Source organism: Myotis daubentonii, chromosome 3 (assembly GCF_963259705.1).
Source record: "Myotis daubentonii chromosome 3, mMyoDau2.1, whole genome shotgun sequence".
Lineage (NCBI taxonomy): Eukaryota > Metazoa > Chordata > Mammalia > Chiroptera > Vespertilionidae > Myotis > Myotis daubentonii.
Genome location: NC_081842.1, coordinates 154,988,461 through 155,011,195, shown reverse-complemented (window position 1 = coordinate 155,011,195; position 22,735 = coordinate 154,988,461). Strand labels below are relative to the sequence as shown.

Sequence of the window (22,735 nt, the reverse complement as noted above, 5' to 3'; positions counted from 1 at the left end):
CCCTGCCCAAGCCCTGCACAGAGGCATTTGCCGGATAGCCTCAGGCAAAGGCTAGATTAGCACCTCCCTAGAGGACAGAAGTTCTCTCACTGCTGACACAGCTGATTCTCATAGCCACTTGGCCTGGAGGTCAAACCCTCCCTGGAATTAGCTACAACAATCAAGATTTATCTATAAGACTGCAAACAAAGACCACTAGGGGGTGCTCCAAGGAAGCATAACAAAATGTGGAGACAAAGAAACAGGACAAAATTGTCAAAGGAAGATATAGAGTTCAGAACCACACTTTTAAGGTCTCTCAAGAACTGTTTAGAAGCCGCCGATAAACTTAATGAGATCTACAAGAAAACTAATGAGACCCTCGATGTTATGTTGGGGAACCAACTAGAAATTAAGCATACACGGACTGAAATAACGAATATTATACAGACTCCCGACAGCAGACCAGAGGAGCGAAAGAATCAAGTCAATGATTTGAAATGCGAGGAACCAAAAAACACCCAACCGGAAAAGCAAAATGAAAAAAGAATCCAAAAATGCGAGGATAGTGTAAGGAACCTCTGGGACAGCTTCAAGCGTACCAACATCAGAATTATAGGGGTGCCAGAAGATGAGAGAGAGCAAGATATTGAAAACCTATTCGAAGAAATAATGACAGAAAACTTCCCCCACCTGGTGAAAGAAATGGACTTACAGGTCCAAGAAGCGCGGAGAACCCCAAACAAATGGAATCCAAAGAGGACCACACCAAGACACATCATAATTAAAATGCCAAGAGCAAAAGATAAAGAGAGAATCTTAAAAACAGCAAGAGAAAGAAACTCAGTTACCTACAAGGGAATACCCATACGACTGTCAGCTGATTTCTCAACAGAAACTTTGCAGGCCAGAAGGGAGTGGCAAGAAATATTCAAAGTGATGAATACCAAGAACCTACAACCAAGATTACTTTATCCAGCAAAGCTATCATTCAGAATTGAAGGTCAGATAAAGAGCTTCACAGATAAGGAAAAGCTAAAGGAGTTCACCACCACCAAACCAGGATTATACGAAATGCTGAAAGGTATCCTTTAAGAAGAGGAAGAGGAAGAAAAAGGTAAAGATACAAATTATGAACAACAAATATGCATCTATCAACAAGTGAATCTAAGAATCAAGTGAATACATAATCTGATGAACAGAATGAACTGGTGATTATAATAGAATCAGGGACATAGAAAGGGAATGGACTGACTATTCTTGGGGGGGAAAGGGGTTTGGGAGATGCGGGAAGAGACTGGACAAAAATGGTGCACCTATGGATGAGGACAGTGGGTGGGGAGTGAGGGCGGAGGGCGGGGCGGGAACTGGGAGGAGGGGAGATATGGGGGGGAAAAAAGAGGAACAAATGTAATAATCTGAACAATAAATATTTAATTAAAAAAAATAAACTTTCAGAGCTTTAAATCTTAGGTAGCAAATTAAAAAAAAAAAGAAAATTACATAAATCTCCTCAGATCACAATGATTAAGAGTCACCTACCAGGTTCTACAGCTAGTTGTTTTTTTTGTTGGTGGTGGTTTGTTTTTCAAGTAATTCCAGTAATCACTGCATAGCTGACATGAATAATTGGATACAGATATGAAATACTGAAAAGTTTGTGAAACTATTTATTAAATGTAAAAATAAAAACTGCTCTTGAGTGAGGTTAGCCCCACTAGAATTTTATAGAGTCTTGCAAGATATCTAAACAAATTATATACCATGAAAATCCAATTATTTCATTTTTTTATAACAAAGTCTAACAATATCATGGTTTCTTTAATCACTTCTGTTGATTCTTCCTCAAATTCTCTCATGTCTACCTTTCGTTTTCTTTTTTTATTACTCTAGTTCATTTACACCTCACTGATTACAATAGACTCATGTCTGATGTTTCTGTTGCCTAATACTCCACGTCTATATTGAAGCTCATATATCTTTCCTAAAACATAATTTTTATCATGTCACATCTCTGCTGAAAATCAGCAAGCTTCCCCTTTTCATATGATAAAATTCAAACTCCTCACTAAATGTCCATCTTATCTACCTCCTTTCCCTCCTTGTACTATTTTCATAGCACAAAATTAGGTATCCGTCTTTTCAAGCCTGAATTTCAGTCATATCTTCTTACATTATCCCTGGGTCTAAATTCATCTCTCTCCCTTCTTTGAATATTATCTGAATCACACATTTTAGCATTTAAATATACAACATATGGGGGTGATATGTACATACAGTATATTAGAATTTAGAAAGCTGTATGTACAAAAAGTATAAAAGAACTAAATTGCAGAGAGAAACACTTCCTGTTTCAGGCAGAGGAACTGTGCTGAGGTAAGGCAAAGCCACCAGAGCTTTTTGCACACCTCCTACAGGAGATGTGCCAGCAACCAAGGTACTTGCCCTTGACTGGAATCAAACCTGGGACCCTTCAGTCCGCAGGCCGACACTCTATCCACTGAACCAAACCGGTTAGGCAACCACCAAAGCTTTTAACAGCCAGACAGGGTGGTATGATCATTGGGAATATGTAGGAGCACAAATACAGAGGTCATTCTCCAGAAAAATATCTTTCAGGCAGCAGGGAAAGCATAAAAAATCGCATTTAATACAGCTCATTTAATGAAAGTTGGTTAGAGATTAAGTTTCTGATATTTTATGACAATTTTTACTCCTGATGTCCACTTCAATTTTAGATACAATTTAAGAATGATTTATTGAGCCATAGCTGGTTTGGCTCAATGGATAGAGCGTTGGCCTATGGACTGAGGGGTCCCAGGTTTGATTCCGGTCAAGGGCACATGCCCGGGTTTGCAGGTCAATCCCCACTAGGGGGCATGCAGGAGACAGCCAATCAATGATTCTCTCTCATCATTGATGTTTCTATCTCTCCCTCTCCCTTCCTCTCTGAAATTAATAAATATATTTTTTAAAAAAAAATAAAATAAATATGTTTTTAAAAAAAGAATGATTTATTGAAAGGTTTTCTGTCCTCAAAATTATCCAAAAATAAATAGCTATTAAATTCTGAAAGACCTGTATTGTACTTAACTCTAAGTTTTCATGGCTAAATAGCCAAAAGAAAATGTGATTATTCAACCTAAAATTCAAACAATATTTTAAGAAATTATATTGATTCATAAAAACTGATTATGGAAACCCACATTCTCTTGGAGTTTCTGTCAACAATTACTCTAAATTAGAAACAAAATAAACTACTTACACAATAATTTTCAAAGGTGACACTGATTCACTTTCTTTAAGAAGTAGTATGGCCTGGCCAGGTGGCTTGGTTGGTTGGAGTATCATTCTGCACACCAAAAGGTTGCAGGCTTGATTCCCAGTCAGAGCACATGCCTAGGTTACATGTGTGATCCCCAGTTAGGTCATATGCAAGAGGCAATCAATTAATATTTCACTCTCACATCGATGTTTCTCAATGTCTATGTTTCTCTCTTTCTCTCTCCCATCTTCTCTCTCTAAAATCAATTTAAAAAAAATTATATCCTTGAGTGAGGATTTTTTTTAAAAAAAAAAAGGTAGTATATGTCACATATACTTAAATACATAGATTCTGAAACTGGATGGCATGAGTTCAAATCCTAAATTGCCCCTTCCTGAAAGTGTGATTGAGGGCAAATTAATTATCTTCTTTTCCTCAGCTTCCCGAAGAATGGTCTTTTTCTAAAACCTTTGCTGATTCCCTCCATCATATAGAATCTATCCCTCAACTTTTGGCTCCTTAGCACTGTATTTGTAACTCCCTTATAGAACTTTTCTTACTTTACCTTGTATTTCACTCTTTTTTAGTCCAATGTAATTCATGCAATGAATCTGCAGGTTATTGGGAGGCAGTGTCTGTGTTTTACTCATTTCTATTCTTCAAAGAGCAAAGCACTGGACCTGGCACATAAACAGAAGCACTTGTATATTTTTTCATATGAATTAAAAGGGATAAGGAAAAACAAGGATAAACATCACCTGAGGGTCCCACTATGTACCAGGCACTATGTAAGTGCTTCCATGCACGTTATTTCATTTAATCTCCACAACATTCCACCAAGATAGGTATTACTGTCTATATTTTACAGTTGAGGGAATTCAGGTTGAAAGAATTTAAACTCGGAAAAAATAATCTCTTCCTCCAAGATGTTTATAATCTAGTAGGAAGTTGTAGTGTGTGTATTAGTGATAATAAATGTACTACAAGTAGTATGTAACAAGTGGTTCAAATGAGTTCAAAAGAAGGAAAGAGTAATTCTAACATGGAGATTTGAGAAGATTATTATGAGTGAGCCACACCTCAACTGGACTGGCAAGAGGCGGACACTGTCAAAGAAATTATAGTTTCACTTCCTTCTCTAGCCTTTTCCAGGCAGGCTCAGGCTCCTCATTCCCCAGTTAAATGCTGAAAGACTGTATTTAAAGTTTTACAAAAGAAACCAATGAAAACGTAGGATATAACAGGAAAATTTTTACAATAAGCTTTGTATTCATAATACATAATGTTTAATGATGATTAATAACATTTAGTGAGTGCTTATTAGGTGCCAGGAGTCTTGTAAGAAGTGCTTTTCATAGATTATTTCATTTAAACATCCATAATTATTCCAGTATCACAAAGGAAAAACTAGACCCAAAAAGATCTGCAAACTCTTAGTAAGAATCACATAACTCTTAAATGATCAAAGCAAGGGTCAGGTTTCCATTCATCTGACTCCAAAGCCAGTTACAAATCTATTTCAATCTAAGAACAATCAAAATAAATTTTTAATTGTAGCATATTTTCCCAAGTTATTCAAGGACTTAAAACTTTCAATGTTATTTGAAAAATGACATACACAGTAGTCATCACAGACGGTAACAAAAACAAAAACAAAAACATTTTCCCTTGCATCACAGCTGTCCCTGAACACTGTGTTTTTATTACTTCCATCTGGAAGAATTTAAACCATACAATTTACTGCCACACTGACTCCATTTCTTTTATTCATTTTCTTATTTTGTTTTGTTTTTTAAATGGGCCTTTTTCATCTGCTCTTTCCTGTGCTTTCATTTTAATTCTTCTTTCTTCCATAGAGTGCTTTCTGTAAACAGATCGAGGAAGTGGAGGAGGATTGGCCACTGCAATGAGGATGAAGATTACATAAAAAATCTAAAAGAACTGCTCAATTCAATGAGTATTTAACAGCTTAGTAATCTTAGAGAGTATGACTAAAGTGTTCAACATAATCCCCATTGAGTAAGATAAGGAAGTTCATCAAAATATTTTAGTAGTTTATTGTATTATATCTATGCAAATATTTTGATCTAGATTTAAATTCCCAAGTTAAGCAGATATATAAATACTCTCCTTACATTTCAAAAAGGTCTATCTTAACATGAGCAAAAATGGTGCTCAATCTAACCGTTATTCTGTTCCTAGTTTTACATCTCTTGCCTGGAGTGAAAAGTTCAATGGTAAGTTTGAATAATAATGGATATGATGGCATCGTCATTGCAATTAACCCCAGTGTACCAGAAGATGAAAAACTCATTCAAAACATAAAGGTAAGAAAATAAATTTTATTATCCACTTATTTTTATTTCAATAAGTATTTTCAACTCATGTTGGTTGTCTAGTCACATACACGCACTCACACAAAGTTATAACTTTCCAAAATTGCTTTGACAGTATATATCAATTATAGAATATGTCAAAATTAATATATGCTTAATTTAAATATGATTTGTCATATATTAACAATATTAGTCATTACCTAATAAATTATTTTAAAGGCTGAACTACTAATAGTTTTTTCAACTCATTTGACTAAAAGAAAGACCTTAGAGCTAGTGAAAAATTCTTTTCAATTCATCTTTATTAAGCTACTTTTATAATATTTCAATAACTAACTCTTAAGCCTTAGGGGGTATCTTATACATTTTTCAATTGTTTATACTTTTTCAAATATTAAATACTCAAAACTCTTTTGTATTTGATTTTAAAGAAAATATTACTTCTTTTTTAATTTTATTTACTTCCTCATTTTGTCAGTATAGTTTTCTTAAATTTTATATATAGCACTTTAATATATACAATCTTCTTTGGTCCTTCCAATATCCCTATGAGATGGTCAAGAACAGAGATCCATATACACTTCAATATGGATCTGTATTAAAGTAAAAAATAGAGTTGGTTTTTAAGTGTATGAAAATGAGTTCGCATACTAGAGAGATATGGTAAAAATTCACCCTATTTTTCAATTAGTCTTTGCCAAAATATTTTGGGAAAGGGAGCTTGGATTTGCTATTTCTTGTATGTATATACACTTTTATGCTCATTTCATTGTGAAATTGTTACCACACGGTATCTTAAATTTTGTCAGGAAATGGTAACTGAAGCTTCTACTTACCTATTTCATGCAACCAAACGAAGAATTTATTTCAGGAATGTAAGCATTTTAATTCCAGTGACCTGGAAGTCAAAATCAGAGTACTTAATGTCAAAACAAGAATCATATGAACAGGTAAGGTATTTTATCTAGCTCCTAAACTGTTTCTTTCTTCTTCCTGTTCTTTTTAAAATTTAATACTAATAATACCTTAGCAATTACTAATCATTACTTTAGTAATTAAATTAATGCTATTACTTCTCTTAATTTGGATGAAGTCCTTGTTTATATTGCTATTGAGATCTGCTTTGGTTTGTTTGTTCTGCTTTTTAGGCAGATGTTATAGTTGCTAATCCTTACCTAAAATATGGAGATGACCCCTATACACTTCAATATGGACAATGTGGAGAAAAAGGACAATACATACATTTTACTCCTAACTTTTTATTGACTAATAATTTGCATATCTATGGATCCCCAGGTAAGGATATCCATTTTATACTTCTATTGTTATTTCTACTGGAAACAAATATAACATTATGATTAAAGGTATTTTTAAGAGAGAAAAATACGTATTAATAGCTTTGTTTGGAAATATACTAGTTATTTTCAACCTAATAATATTTCTTTTTCAACATGTGTATAATAAAATTAGTCACTTATTGATACTAACCCATTTTAACTTTTTTGGTTTAATGAAAGTCGTCCATTTCTAGAGTTCCTTGACTCAATTAGGTTGGGGATAAAGGGAAGGGAAACTTAAAACATAAGAAGTTGAATTAAAACATTGTAAATATAAATTTGTAAGTGCAAATATTCTCTCATAGGCAGAGTATTTGTCCATGAGTGGGCCCATCTCCGATGGGGAGTATTTGATGAGTACAATGTGGATCAGCCATTCTATATTTCCAGCAAGAACACTATTGAAGCAACAAGGTATTGTTATATTGAGCAAATCTATTTTTAAAATTTCACCTATGACTTTTTATTTTTATACTAGGCAAAGAAAGGCTATCTCCAGTGGCTGAATGTTCATACGGTCAATTGCAATATCCAACCTACCCCAGTATGTATAGGTCCAACTACTGGGAATTACACCTTGGAATCAAGATCAGTAAGGAATTGGGAATAATTTTAATATTCATGGGTTTAACCCAAAAAATGTTATTGTCAGGGGAGAAAGAAAAACCTGTAGCCTACACCTTAAAATATCTAAGAATTGGAGTTCAAGTTCCTACCAAATCCTTTATTCCATTTGATTCATAACTGTTCAAGATGAATCTGTTCCATTAAAATCAAGTGAACTCCTGTTAAAGATAGATTATTATTCATTTAATCTTGAGATTAAAAAGAAAAAAGGTACTTCTCAAAAGGATAAGTAAGTAAATTTGTTTTTAAGAAATGTAATTCTGGGTAGATTTAGACAGGTCCTATTTATAAATAGATGAGATATTTAAATTAAAAATATCAAGAACCTGGAGTATTTAAAGAACATCAAAGAGCAATTAAATCAGTGTAACAGAAAATAAGTCTTTGGGATAAAAAACATATTAGAGGAAAGAACTGTGATTTTTTTAAAAAATGTCTCCCCATCTTGTTTGTGTTGTTTGCTGAGTTGCTTAGAGTCTCATATGGACTGGGCTCTCAACCCAGGACACTCATTCCTCTGACTTCATCCCATACAACTTCTCCCGGCACCACCTGCCTTATCCAAACAACATTGTTCAGTCTTCAAGACTCAGTTTAAATGTGTCATTACTCTCCTTTGGGGTTATATATCCTGGGGAATATTCCCAAAGGAATATGTATGAGCTTCTCACACTGGGCAAGAATTTTATTTTCCCCAATTGACTTTAAGATCCTTAAGGGCTGATTTTTTTTTTTTTAATCGCCTGGCTTTGGCCTGGCATAAAGTAAAAGCTAAACAAATAATGTATCAAACAACAAATTTTTAATAAATCAATGAAAAATTAATGAGTTTCTTTATCAGGCATAGAAAGAGACAAGTTATTAAAAAGGAGTAGCTAAAATAACATTTATTGAGCTCCTACTGTGTGCCAGGCACTGTCTGAGGTAGTATAAGTTTAACTTTCAGGCTTACTTTAGAGCTAACCCTCCTGGAAAATATGACTCACCATCTTCTTTAATCCTTGCAATACAAATAAATGTATTGAAGTGGATTAATGATATGAAGTGGGGTTTTTAAGAATATATTTTTATTGATTTCAGAGAGGAAGGGAGAGGGAGAGAGACAGAGAAACATCAATGATGACAAAGAATCACTGATTGGCTGCTTCATGCACACCCCCTACTGGGGATCAAGCCGCAATCCGGGCATGTGCCCCAATAGGGAAACAAACCATGACCTCCTGGTTCATAAGTCGATGCTCAACCACTGAGCCACGCTGGCCAGGCAATGTTATGAAGTTTAATATTAACACAGCATGGAAGTAACTTCTGCAGAAACAGGAACTCTTCAGAATATTTTATACATACCACACCCCATTCCCTGCCAGGTGGTTGACAATTATGAGGAACAAATGATTGAATGCACAAGCATTTCCATGCAAGGCTTATTTTTATTTCTTCCTTCAATCTAGCTCAGCATTTTTCAAATTGTAAACTGAAAAATGCTTAAAAATGCTTAAATCACACTTGACTTTGGATGTATGGTATACATGCATATATATATGTATATATGTATATGTATGTATATGCATATATATCAGTATATATACATATATACATATGTACATATACATATATATATATATTTGAATGTGTGTACCATCCATACAAATCTAAAAAGGTTTTAATCATAATGTTGATTCTTTCCTCCCAACTAGGAAGCAACTCCTCTGTATCTCTTAACTAATCTAATCTTCACAACATCCCTCTCAGGAATTATCATCTTTAGCTTAACATAACAAGAAAAATAGATTATTGATCACAATAGTAAGCAATTAATGCTAATAAATATGAACTGACATCATTATTCTTGTTTAAATTGATGGTAAATATGGGTAGGACATTGAGCCTACTTCTGCCAAAATATTTGGTGCATGACCTATAGCAATTATTAAGGGAAAAATTGTAGGACATTAGTCTTTATTCATGATTTGTCTGGTCCTCATATGTAAATGTAATCTAATTCTTTCATCATAGATGTTCAACTCAGATTACTGGAATTAATGTGGTTTTCAATAAATGCCAAGGAAGCAGCTGTATAATAAAGCCGTGTGAACATGACTCACAGACAGGGCTGTATGAAGCAAAATGTACATTCATCCCAGAAAAATCCCAGACTGCAAGGGAATCCATAATGTTTATGCAAAGCCTTGATTCTGTAAGTACATTCTCTTTCAAGTATCACAAAACAATTCTTTGAGAAAAACTAATTGGGGAAGCTGGATTTTCTACCATGAAATTATGTACACCAATAGAAACGCGGAAAATTACTCAGTTAACAGCCATTTTCTCCAGCCTGTGTCAGGTGTGTCTGGAAAATATTCCACCCTTGTTAACCTATTTCTTTTCTTCAGATGTGGAACTGTACCCTTCTCATTGGTGTCACATACTTTCTTATAACATCCCTTCCTTCACTTGATTCTGTAGGCTTGTGTCTAAAACTACAACCTTTACTTTTAATTATCTCTTCTAAGTGTTAGTCATACTACTTTTCCAAAGTAATTTATTCTGTAGTTTAGAAAGACGAACACTCTAGACTTTCCATTATCTTCATATTAAAGCATACCAACCTATTGCAAATGACACTGTGAAAACATATGGCTCTGTCTCTACAGAACAAACTTTGAAAAGTTCACAATTACATACCTGACCAATTGAAAATTAACAACACAGTAATTCAAGTTCCAAAGCGAATGTTGACCTTAAATATCTGGTTTAAATGTATAAAGCTCAGTGCAAAAGAGAAGGTGCCTCAGAATCAGATAAATTTGATATAAAAACAGGGTCTGTCATTTTCAAGCTGTATCAAACTGCTAAATCTGAGATTTAGTTATCTCACCTTTTTAAATGGCTTCACAGTATCGTTGTTGTTAGGTTTATAAGAGCTAATGTAAGTAAAGTATTAACACTGTGCTTAACACAAAGTGAGTAAAAAATAAATTTTTACTTTTTTAATTTATAAAATATTTGGATAATAGTCAATTGTCTCTTTCCCTGAATAAATCCAATATAAATTAATGCAAACATTAGTTACCAAATAAAAGTTTCTAAACATGTAAAAAATATTTTAAAATATAAAATAGGTGAAAGTTATCAAAAACAAATCAAAGTATACCATCCCTATATAGTAAGACTAACTTATTTAAAAGAAGCAAATTTTCATATACCAAATCTATAGCAACAAATACTTTCATAGGTGAAGATTTTTAAAGATCTGTTCTTTCCAATGAAGTTTAAAATCATTGTGAAGTATAGGGTAATAATGATGTAGGACCTGAGTAAAATATAGACTTGACATTTGCTTCTAAAATCCTTAAGTAAACCCAGTTAGATATTAAAGTAGAAACTGTTTCCAGCCTAATGGAACATGCCCCCCCCCCCCCGGAAATATCTGAAATATGAGTTAAGAAAATTCAACTTAACCTGCTAAATCTGGATCAGCAAAGGCTAGCCAAAGAATTCAGCATCCAAATAGACATCAGCTCATGTTACATAAAAGGATAATTGGAATATGTACTGTCTGTACCAAACTATAAATCCCAAAAGTATTTGACTATTAGGCAATAACTCATGCTGCCTACCTGGGAGATATATAATAATGAAGAAGATCCTATAGCTGAAATAGAGAAGGCAACTAATTATATAAGATGTGGCTCAGAAATAAGTACTGCACTTAAACCATACATCTTGTCCAGAATAACACTAACTTCTAATTATCATAAATTTATTGCATATTATCTATATCCATAGAATAAGGTCAGACTCAGGAGAGATATGATCTGAAATATTAAATGTTCCATTTTAACATTTCCTTCCTTTGAAATTCATTATTCTCACTTTATGTCCAGCACTGTGTTAGGAGCCAGAAATATAGAAATAATTAAAGATAACTGTTTTTAAGGAATTCAGTTTTAGTAAGAGAGGAAGAGATAAGATAAAAGTATGCATGAATGCAAAGTAGAAAGAGATATAAACCAAGTGCTATGAGAATAAAGCAAACATCTCCATCTCCAATTGAGAAAAAGGTATGAGTTTTGAGCTGGGATTTGGGGGGAAAAAAAAAAAGAGTATGAATTTGCCAAAGCAGAAAATAGGTTTTCAAAAGCAAAAAAAAAAAAAAAAGAAAATACAGGGATGCCATGCATTACTACACATACATTGCTGCCCAAATAACTTACTTCATGGTCACTAAAGATTTTAATATTTATTAAAACAATTTTCAAATACATAGTAGTAAAAGAATTTGAGAGAGGAGCACCTTTTTCTAATTTACATAAAATGCCCTTTCCTTTTTCCATTCAGGTTAGCAGAGACGCTTATGAAAGTTTCTCCCACACTCTAAGGACAAGAAAAAGTTCGGGGTGATACAAGCAAAGGATACATAGTGAACAAGAAGCAGGAAATGAAATGAAACAAAAAATTAGGACCAAAATTAAGGGGTTCCGATTTTAATGTACTCAGCTTAATTCTTTCAGGAAGACAATCCTAATTGTGAAGGAAATGGAGTGAGAAAATGGTGGAAGTAGGGAGACCAATCAGAAAGCCATGTCAATAAGCAGATAAGAGACCTGAACACCCTGAAAAAAAGGCAGTGACCGTGGCAGAGGAAAAAGAGACCACACTTGATAGGCATTTCATATCAGAAAGACTTGATTATGAATCACTGCTTTGTTTGAAAACTGTATTTTCCCCCCATCCAATATAACCCTTTCTGGAAAATGTAAATCAGAACCGTATCGGCAGGAAAACAAACTGTTAAAACTTAAAGAAAAGGTATCCAAATTTAATAATTTAGTTCTAAGTGTGAGCTTACCTTTGAAGACTTAATATTGGGAGGACATTTTAAAAAATGAATGACACTTTAAAAAGTATTACGTATAAGCTGTGAATTCCTTTCTCAATGCTGCGCTAGTTTATGAGAGCATTTTTCCAAGTTACTAAGATTTTTAAACTTGTAGGATTTCCATAGATTCTATAGTAATGAGATATTTGGCAGAATTACTAGATAAAACTCACCATTAGAAAATGAAAGAGAAACAACTGTATTTCCTCATTTTTTTCCTACATTTTCATTACTTTTATAGGAGTACTAGAGGCCCAATGCACGAAATTCATGCAAGCGTGGGCCTTTGCAGCCTCGGGCAGCTGCCTGGATCCCTCCCTCACAGCTGCTGGCAGCTGCCTCGATCCCGTGGCTGCAACCTCAGCTTAGTCCAGAAGGACATCTGGTCTAATTAGCATATTATGCTTTTATTATTATAGAATATTTTATTCATGTCAGCATTCACCAGAGACAATAACAAACCCTTTTTGTTAGAGTATCTGTTCTCAAGTTTCATGAACAACTATAAAGAGATAGAAAATATTTAAGCAATTAAAGAATGCTATTGTTATCCCACTTTTAGGGTGCAGCTAGAAATTACTGCAAACCCTGTTCCTTCTTCCACTAAATTGAATTCAAGGCTTGAGTCCCACCAAGAGTCTAGAAGGGAAAGTAAAAAGTTAACTTAAGCAGTTGTACCAGCTACCACCATACCACACTGCTGTACTTAAAGAATGACCTATACCTTAAAGAATGAACAAAAAATTTTCCAGTGCATATTAATGGTTTTACTTTGCATCCTCTCCCCTCAGGTATGCGAAATTAATGTCAGAATGTTAGATCATAAAATTACTTTTAATTGTCAGGAGATAAACTCTATAGAATACATATATGGCAGCCAACTGCATCATGGGAAAGGAATGTATTGCCTCACCAGTTACTGTAATATCATCTTCTAATTGATTTTTTCCAGGTGACTGAATTTTGTACAGCAAAAACACACAATACAGAAGCTCCAAACCTACAAAACAAAATGTGCGATCACAAAAGCACATGGGCTATAATCAGCAAATCTGAAGATTTTCAGAATGCACTTCCCATGACAGGAACGAATCCACCACCTCATCCTACATTTTCTTTGCTCAAGTCCAAACACCGAGTAGTCTGTTTAGTACTCGATAAATCTGGAAGCATGGATTCAGTAAGACATTTATTTGTCAGCTATCTTAAACTAAGATTTAAGTTAATAGAAATATAACTTAATCTTAAATTTAGCTAATTAAAATGTTTATTATTATAATAAATTTTAGCATAGAAATGTACATGGACAAGTGCTAAGACATATATTAAAAGAAATTGCTATATTAAGGTTACTGAGTTATGGATAATGTTTATTTTTAACTTTTAGTTCTAACAAACTAGAAATAATGTAACTAAAAAGAAAAAAATCATCCATAATTACACCATTGAGCCTATGTCATTCCAATCTTTTTGTTTGTGTATTTGTTTTTCATCTTCAAAATGTGATTACATTTTATATGTTTTATAATATAAATTTTTTACTTACTATACCTTAAACACTCCCCATGGGGAAAAAATGATTCCATGGCATAAATTTTAATGTTTGTATCCTATGCACATATCATAATTTAAATAACTTCTTATTGTTGAACATTATGGCGATTTAAATTACTAAAATTCATGTTGCAATGAACATTTTTTTTTATTTTTTAGTTTCTTTGTTTTTTGTTTGTTTGTTTTTAAATCTTTATTGTTCATATTATTACAGTTGTTCCTCTTTTTTCCCCCTATAGCTCCCTCCCACCCATTTCCCACCCCACCCACTGCCCTTACCACCCCCCCCACTGTCCTCATCCATAGGTGTAAGATTTTTATCCATTCCCTTCCTGCACCCCCACACCCCTTTCCACCCAAGAATGGTCAGTCCACTCCCTTTCTATGCCCCTGATTCTATTATAATCAACAGTTCATTCTGTTCATCAGATTTTATATTCACTTGATTTTTAGATTCATTTGTTGATAGATATGTATTTGTTGTTCATAATTTTTATCTTTACCTTTTTCTTCTTCTTCCTCTTCTTAAAGAATACCTTTCAACATTTCATATAATACTGGTTTGGTGGTGATGAACTCCTTTAGCTTTTTCTTATCTGTGAAGCTCTTTATCTCATCTTCAATTCTGAATGATAGCTTTGCTGGGTAAAGTAATCTTGGTTGTAGGTTCTTGGTATTCATCACTTTGAATATTTCTTGCCACTCCCTTCTGGCCTGCATAGTTTCTGTTGAGAAATCAGCTGACAATCGTATGGGTACTCCTTTGTAGGTAACTGACTGGTTTTCTCTTGCTGCTCTTAAGATTCTCTTTGTCTTTGCTCTTGGCATTTTAATTATGATGAGTCTTGGTGTGGTCCTCTTTGGATTCCTTTTGTTTGGGGTTCTCTGCGCTTCCTGGACTTGTAAGTCTATTTCTTTCACCAGGTAGGGGAAGTTTTCTGTCATTATTTCTCCAAATAAGTTTTCAATATCTTCCTCTCTCTTCTTTTGGTACCCCCATAATTCGTATGTTGGTACGCTTGAAGTTGTCCCAGAGGCTCCTTACACTATCTTCATATTTTTGGATTCTTTTTTCTTTTTGCTTTTCTGGTTGGGTGTTTTTTACTTCTTTGTACTTCAAATCTTTGACTTGATTCTTGCAATCCTCTAGTCTGCTGTGGGAACTCTGTATAATATTCCTTATTTCAGTCAGTGTATGCTTAATTTCTAGTTGGTCCTTTTTCATATCCTTGAGGGTCTCACTAGACTTATTGAGGGTCTTACTAAATTTATCAGCGGTCTCATTAGACTTATTGAGGGTCTTACTAAATTTATCAGCAGTTTCTAGAAAATTCTTGAAAAACCTTAAAAGTGTGGTTTTGAACTCTATATCCAGTAGTTTGCTTTCCTCCATTTCTGTCCTTTGTGACCTGTTTCTTTGCCTCCAAATTTTGGCTGCTTTCCTGCGTTGATAGAGTGGTTTTCTGTGCTAGGTGTCCTATAGGGCCCAGTGGCTCAGCCTCCCCAATTACCTGAAGTGGACACTCTTGGTGCACCCCTTTGTGGGCTTTGTGCACAGTCTTTTGTAGTTAAGCCTTGATTGTAGTTGGCATCACTGGGAGGAATTGACCTCCAGGCCAATTGGCTGTGAGATTCAGCTATGTCTACGATGGGAGAACTTCTGTGCTGGACACACCCTTATGGGGCAAGACTTGTTTCAGTGGGGCTTTGGTGCTCACTGAGTCTGCCCCCGAGTGTGTCCATTATGGATCTGAGGAGTTGTAATCTGGATGGTCCCACTCTGACCACTGGGTACATTGGCTCTTGGATCTCTAAGGAGGTGCTAATTTAGCCTCTGTCTGAGGCTACCTAGCAGGAGCTACGAAGAGATCTGCAGATTCCTCTTCTTTGTTTGGGATTTGGAGGTGCCCAGATGAGGCCCATCTGTGAAGCAATGCAGACTGCTGTGGGGCCTTGGGGCTTCTTTTGGATGATCTGGGTCTCTCTGACCCAGCTTCAGTTTGTTAGGTAATTTTAGATTGCAAAGGGCCAGATCATTCATATGCAAAAGCCTCTGTGCACAGCTTGGGTGAGGCAGGGTCTCAGTGAATCAACAGGGCGTAGCAAACAGCTATGGCTGATCCTCAGCCCTGCCCTAAGAGGCCCCAGGTCTCACTGTCCTGCGGTAATTGCTGCAAGTCCCTCTGAGAGAAAGCTGCCCTCGAGTTCTGCCTGATGCCAGACAGTCCAGTTTTTCCCCGTATGAGTCTGGGTTCCCAGAGACTTGCCCGGAACTGGAGTCAGAGCCGTTGGGAGCTTGTGTCTTCCTCCCAATTGAAAAAGACAACCATGTCCTCAGTTGCCAGCCCTTTCTGCGCGTGCCTCCGTACCTCTGCACTTCACTTCTGCACCTCTTCTGAGTCTCAGTGTGCTTTTCTCTTTCCTTCTAGTTGTAGAATTTCCACTCAGCCAGCCTTCCTGTGGTTCTAGATGATGTCCGTTTGTCTTTTAGTTGTATTTTTGAAGTGATTGTGCGAGGCAGCAATTTCAGGTGTTTACCTATGCCGCCATCTTGGTTTCTCCACTACAATGAACATTTTTGCAGGCATTTTAAAAATATTTCCTTAGCAGAAATTCCTGAATATAAAACTGTTAAGTAAAAAGTATATATTTTAAGGCTTTTCTAAATAGAACTTGACTGAGTCTTAATTTTTTCTTTAATATTACTTTTTTTAATAAAATGAAGAAATTAAATTCTAAAATACAGTAATCAATTATTATCATGATCTTTGACCCATAAACTTTCTTTCACCAATATGTCAAGATTTGAGGAGACTCGGGAATTGTTCAGACATCTTTTTCTTACAGGAAAACCGTCTCTTTCGAATGAATCAAGCAGCAGAACTATACTTGATTCAAATTATTGAAATGGGATCACTGGTTGGGATGGTCACATTTGACAGTTCAGCTACAATCCAAAATTATCTTACAAAAATAACTGATGAAAATGCTTACCAACACATCACTGCAAATCTGCCTCAAGTAGCTAATGGTGGAACTTCAATTTGCAATGGACTCAAAGAAGGATTCCAGGTAAATTTTTAAAAATGTTTTTCTAGCCCAAATGGTGTTGAGTGACAACCCATGAACCCGGAGGTCATGGTTGGATTCTGGGGAAGGGGGTTGGGGGTTGTAGTCTCCATCCCCAGTAGGGGGCATGCAGAAGGCAGCTAGTTGATAATTCTCTGTCATCACTGATGTTTCTATCTCTCTCTTGCTCTCCTTTCCCCTCTGAAATCAATTTTAAAAAAACATATTTTTAAAATGCTTTTCTAAACATCATCTGTCATTTACCATGACTTTTATTTTTGTCCAACCATCTTTGTACAAGGATCAAGAACTCATTTAAAGATTTTTTTAAAAAAACTCTCCTAAGTCTGTTATTTAAAGCTGGAGCCTCTCTGAGTTGCTTTGGGAGTAGTTAAGTAAGGAAGGAAAGTTTAGTGTGTACATAATCACCATGATTTTATTGAGGAGCTCTCCATTTCTTTCTCACTCCCATCTCCCACATTCAGAATTTTTATGAGTAGAAAATAATGCTGTAAAGGAAATTGTGAAAGAAAAATAATAATAATATTTCTGTATTATGGAATAAAGAAAACCCAGTTCTTCAAATTAAATTGATATCTGACAATCACAAATATAGAGGTAGTTATTAAGCAATATAGTACCAAACTCAAGACACACAGGTGGAAGTTTAATGAAATAAAATTGTGAAATCAGAAATTAGAGTGGAGCCTCTGATACTCATTTGCATTTCTTCCAAACTAAAATTAGTCTATATTTAAGCCTATTTATTGTCATTCTTTAAGTCACAAAAATAGCAAAATGCTTTCTTTCACTAATCTTTTCACTGCCGCAGCTAAAATGTAGATTGTTACCCTTATCCAGACCACTAATTAATACCACTTCTTAGCTTTCTTCATATCTATTTCTTGTAAAGCATACTAGTTTAAGAAGGCACTCATGTTCTGGATTCAGGCAAACCTGAAATTCTGGCTCTACTATTTATTAGCTAAATAACCTTGAAGTTACCCAACCCAGAAACTCTGTTTTCTCATCCAAGGAAATGTGGAAAATAATAGTACTTATCTCATTTAATGTGAGAATTATGTAAGATAGATAAGTGCTCAAGAAAGAATTGCTGCCAGCACCGGTTTGGCTCAGTGGATAGAGCGTCGGCCTGCGGACTGAGGGGTCCCAGGTTCGATTCCGGTCAAGGGCATGTACCTTGGTTGCGCGCACATCCCCAATAGGGGGCGTGCAGGAGGCAGCTGATCGATGTTTCTCTCTCATCAATGTTTCTAACTCTCTATCCCTCTCCCTTCCTCTCTGTAAAAAAAATCAATAAAATATATTTTTTTAAAAAAGAATTTCTATTATTATAATAACCATAATTCTTATTACATATAAACTGTCTATTCACTTCTAAAATATGACAGTATTATATATGAAATGTGTCATAATGTTTGCACATATTGGTTCACACATATTTTTCTTAATATATTTTGATATATATATTTTGACCACAGAGTCTATTGCTGAATAGATCTGTCAAATCACATTCAAAGCTATAAATACCTTTTAATCACTTATGTAATGAAGTCATATCAACATATAAGCATTTTACTTACATAATCATTACAGTAATAATTAAAATTTATAGAGAATATACTACATTAACTACTAGAGGCCTGGTGAACAAAATTAGTGCACTGGGTGGGGGAGGGGGTGTCTCTCAGCCCGGCCTGTGCCTTCTCTCAGTCCAGGAGCCCTCGCTTCTTACCGCCTGAGCTCCTCTCACTGCTTCCTTGCACTGCTGCAGAGGCGGGAGAGGCTCCCGCCACCACTGCTGCGCTCACCAGCTGTGAGCCCAGCTTCTGGCTGAGCAGCACTCTCCCATGGGAGCGCACTGACCGCCAGGGGGCATTGAGCGGCTGCCCCCTGGTGGTCAGTGTGCATCATAGTGACTAGTCTTGGTCGCTTAGGCTCTTATTATATAGATATTAAATGCTTTACATACATGATCTGATTTTACCTCATCATTACTTTTTTAGTTGGTTACCATTATTATGTCCATTTTGTACCTAAGGAAACTAAGGTTCAGGGTAATTAAATATCTTTTTCAAGATCATATAGTCAGTAATTGGCAAATCTAAGATTCAAAACCTGGTCTTCCTTACACCAAAGTCCGAAAAGTTAATCACTACACAGAGCTATTTATAGAACTCTATTATGTGTCAGAGAGAGAAAGAGGCAGAGAGCAAGAAAGAGAAACAGAGAGTGAGATTAACACTAGCTATTCTATTTAGCAAAAGGCCAAGCTGGAGTTTACTCTCAATGTGTCTGACTAAAGATCTTAGCCAATATGCTTGGTAGAAGTTAGGAAAAGATTAAAAAAAAAAAAAAAGCAATATTTGATTTATTTATGAACTTCCTTCCCCATGGCAAGTCAATGTTATCTTCCAGGAAAAAATGAGATTCTTCAATGATCAACTAACATGCCTAAAAGGCACAAGTCATATCATTTAACCTTGCTCACCTGCCTTTAGCCATGAATTTGCAAGTGCTATCTAGTCTAGTCAGCAGCCTTCTAAAACTGCTTGGGTCATATAGCTCCAACCCAAAAATCTCCTGGGATAATAACAGCTAACATTCACTGAGTACTTACTATGTGTTAAGCATTGTTCTAAGTGTTTTAGTCTTCCTCTTTTCTGTAGTTTGACTATAATGGAAAGGAATAGAACTATTAATACCTTATCTCTGAAAGTAAACAAGAACATTGTACTCTTTTTCCATGCCAACTCAGCCTGGAGTGGCAATGCAAAACAATTTTCTTTGGCTGACTCTGATGCAAAGGCCTGAAGACTTTTCTAAGACTAAATAACAAGTTTATTCTTAGTTTGAATTTATTTAGATATGATATTCTGTAACTAATAGTTTGGTTTTTCACTATCAGGCAATAATCCAAAGTAACCAGAGCACTTCTGGTTCTGAAATCATATTACTAACAGATGGGGAAGATGCTGAAATAAGCTCATGCTTCGAAGAGGTGAAGCAAAGTGAGGCGATCATCCACACCATTGCTCTGGGACCTTCTGCTGCCAAAGAACTGGAGACCCTGTCAAATATGACTGGTAAACCTTTAAAACACAGTTTGAATAGAAAATATAATACATTTTCAGTCTCTCCCATTCCAGAGGCTCTTTCTCCTTAAACTACAAAACTGCTAAAAAATTTCCTATCCTAAAATTAATCTTTGTTGCTTTCTTGTAATTGTCCTTCAAATTAATAGCTTTCCCTTTCACACCCTCACTTCTCTCCATTTCTACCTATACTGAATTCTTCTAATATGAGTCAACATTTGCTGTCATTTACTCATTTCTCACCATTTTTTACCCATCTAAATTGAAAATTTTTTCTAAATGGTTTCTAAAGACTTACTCAACTGCAATTCCAAAATTCTTCCTCAGTATCTGTCCTTGTTATCAGAGAAATGTGTGGATGGTCTTTTTCTGTTGCTAGTGGGAGTGGGGATCTTGGAGTACTGCTGGAATAAGCATTTCTGGAGGCCCCCATAGGAGGATGAAATGTGATAGAAAGCTTTATTTTCATGGAATTATGTCTCTCAGTTTTCAAAGTCCCATTTCCCTAAGTCCAGTCCTGGAAGGGGTGCAGCTGGGGATTCAGCAGAGCTAGAAGCAAAGCCAGTGTCCACAGTTTCTGTTCCATGGTGGAGATAGGTCCAGTACAGCATTAGGCTGTGGGCCATGTGGGTGAATGCAGGGGAGCCAGGAGAACATACCCCATGCAACAAGAGTACCAAGAGTTCACACGAGCAAGAGAGCAAAACAAAAGAGCAAACTCTTTTGTTTACAGCGTTTCTCAACCTGTGGGTCACAACCCCTTTGGGGGTCGAACAACCCTTTCACAGGGGCCGCCTAAGACCATCGGAAAACACATATATAATTACATATTGTTTTTGTGATTAATCACTGTGCTTTAATTATGTTCAATTTGTAACAATGAAATTGGGGGTAACCACAACATGAGGGTCGCAGCATTAGGAAGGTTGAGAACCACTGCTTTAGGAGATTATCTCAAATCTCCCCTCGCTTGCAATGGTTACCCCTACTTTGGCCAATGACCTGTTCCCAGGTGTGACTGACAGGAAAGTATCTTCTCTATGTCACCCAGACTTTACTGGGCATGACTCTATTCTCCACCCTGTTCAGTCTCTTCTGCCAGTGAGACGGATGGCTTCCCTGAAAAGTGTTACAACTCCAGCTTCCTGGCAAAGCTGCACAAATGAATGCCTATAATATTTGGCCTTCCCTTCTTTCCAGTTAATTAATAACTGGTTTAAGCTACCACAATATCATTCCTACAGATAGCCCTGTTTCATAAATAAAGAAATTGAAACTAGAGAATACAAGGTTAAGTTAGAGTCCTGATTATTCATTCTTGCCCTCTGCAACCCGTTCTTTTCCAACTCCTCACACCTAAGTAAATCTCTCTCTTCCTTAATTCCTGCATTATTTATTTATTTATTATAAATTACTCTTTGATTCTCAATTGTCATTCTCTAATTTTTTTGGTATATCTTAGCTATAACTAAAAAATTAGCTGATTCAAAAAAAATGTCTTTGGGGGAAGAGGACATAGAGGGGATAAATGGTGTTGGAAAAAAATAAAATAAAAATAAATAAATAAAATGCAAAGGGAAAAAGTTGTCTTAAATTTCATTCTTATAATATTATTTCATGATTAGATCAGCTTTACTAATGTGGCAGGCACTATGTCAAATGATTGATATAAAAACAATAATATTTGGCCAAAAAAAATGGCGGCAGAGTAGGAGGATGCTGCACGGACATGCTCCCAGGAACAAGCTACAATTACACCTGAAATACAGAAACACTTCCTGAATAATCAACGGAAAACTCATAGGAAAGAACCTGATACACAAGGACCAAAAGTGGAGACTGCATAGAGACTGGTAGGAAGGGCGGAGGCGCGAAGGGGCTGGCCAGGCACCAACAGATGGCAACTGAGGTCCCACAGAGATATCTCAGCTGTATGTGTGTGGGGGGGGGGGGGGGGGCGTGGAGGGGGGTTGCCACTGACAACTCTGGGATCTAATCCCAAAGCTGGGTTCCCCAGCAGAGGGCACCAAATCTGAGGAGGAGACCCACATAACATCTAGCTGTGAAAAGTAGTGGAGTTCTGTCTGCTAGGAAGTGGCAGCTGAAAGTTTGGGTACCCTCTTGAAAAGCCAACCCACAAAAATTCCTGTGGAGTCACCTACCTTGTGCTCGGGCAGAAGAAGGGTGAAGTGGACTGGAGCTGTGAGAGCAGAAGCCAGGACTGGGGACTCGGGGAATAGAGCTCAGAAGGCAGACACCCCATATTTCCTGGGCTGAGTCATTCCCTCACACAGGGGAGGTCATCTTTCTCACATAGATATCTGCCTTGCCTGGGGAGAAGACAGTCTACTGGAAAACACCTTGCCCTGAGGCCACTTAAGAGATTAAAAGTAACAATTAGCCTACAGGCAGAAGCAACTGCCCCACCCTGTTGAAAGAACTCTCGCCACACCTGAGGACAATTGTCTGGGGGCAATTTAAGTCAGAATCCTATTAGTCTGTAGACAGAGGCAGTCTCTGGAGGCTTTGAGTCTTTGCTTGGTCGAAATAGTCAGAAACAGCCTTTAACA

The 22,735-nt window shown here is 36.1% G+C and overlaps 1 protein-coding gene and 1 long non-coding RNA gene across 3 annotated transcripts in view; one reads left to right on the top strand and one right to left on the bottom strand.

The window, feature by feature from the left end:
• The window catches only part of LOC132230878 (uncharacterized), a 116,961-nt gene that overhangs the window by 40,260 nt on the left and 53,966 nt on the right, over positions 1 to 22,735 (bottom strand). The window contains exons 2-3 of one of the 2 annotated variants that reach the window (XR_009451950.1): positions 6,417 to 6,478; positions 4,565 to 5,108 (exon numbers count right to left, since the gene is read on the bottom strand). This is a non-coding gene — a long non-coding RNA (uncharacterized LOC132230878). Of the gene's footprint in view, positions 1 to 4,564; positions 5,109 to 6,416; positions 6,479 to 22,735 lie in introns of those variants that run through there. The other variant, XR_009451951.1, reaches the window with a different exon arrangement.
• Positions 5,390 to 22,735, top strand: part of LOC132230876 (calcium-activated chloride channel regulator 1-like) — a 29,853-nt gene continuing 12,507 nt past the window's right edge. The window contains exons 1-8 of the mRNA XM_059688983.1: positions 5,390 to 5,571; positions 6,390 to 6,530; positions 6,729 to 6,876; positions 7,223 to 7,331; positions 9,561 to 9,741; positions 13,379 to 13,606; positions 16,828 to 17,052; positions 19,979 to 20,156. Of these exons, the coding sequence (XP_059544966.1) occupies positions 5,413 to 5,571; positions 6,390 to 6,530; positions 6,729 to 6,876; positions 7,223 to 7,331; positions 9,561 to 9,741; positions 13,379 to 13,606; positions 16,828 to 17,052; positions 19,979 to 20,156 (1,369 nt within the window). The 5' untranslated portion in view covers positions 5,390 to 5,412. The remainder of the gene's footprint in view (positions 5,572 to 6,389; positions 6,531 to 6,728; positions 6,877 to 7,222; positions 7,332 to 9,560; positions 9,742 to 13,378; positions 13,607 to 16,827; positions 17,053 to 19,978; positions 20,157 to 22,735) is intronic.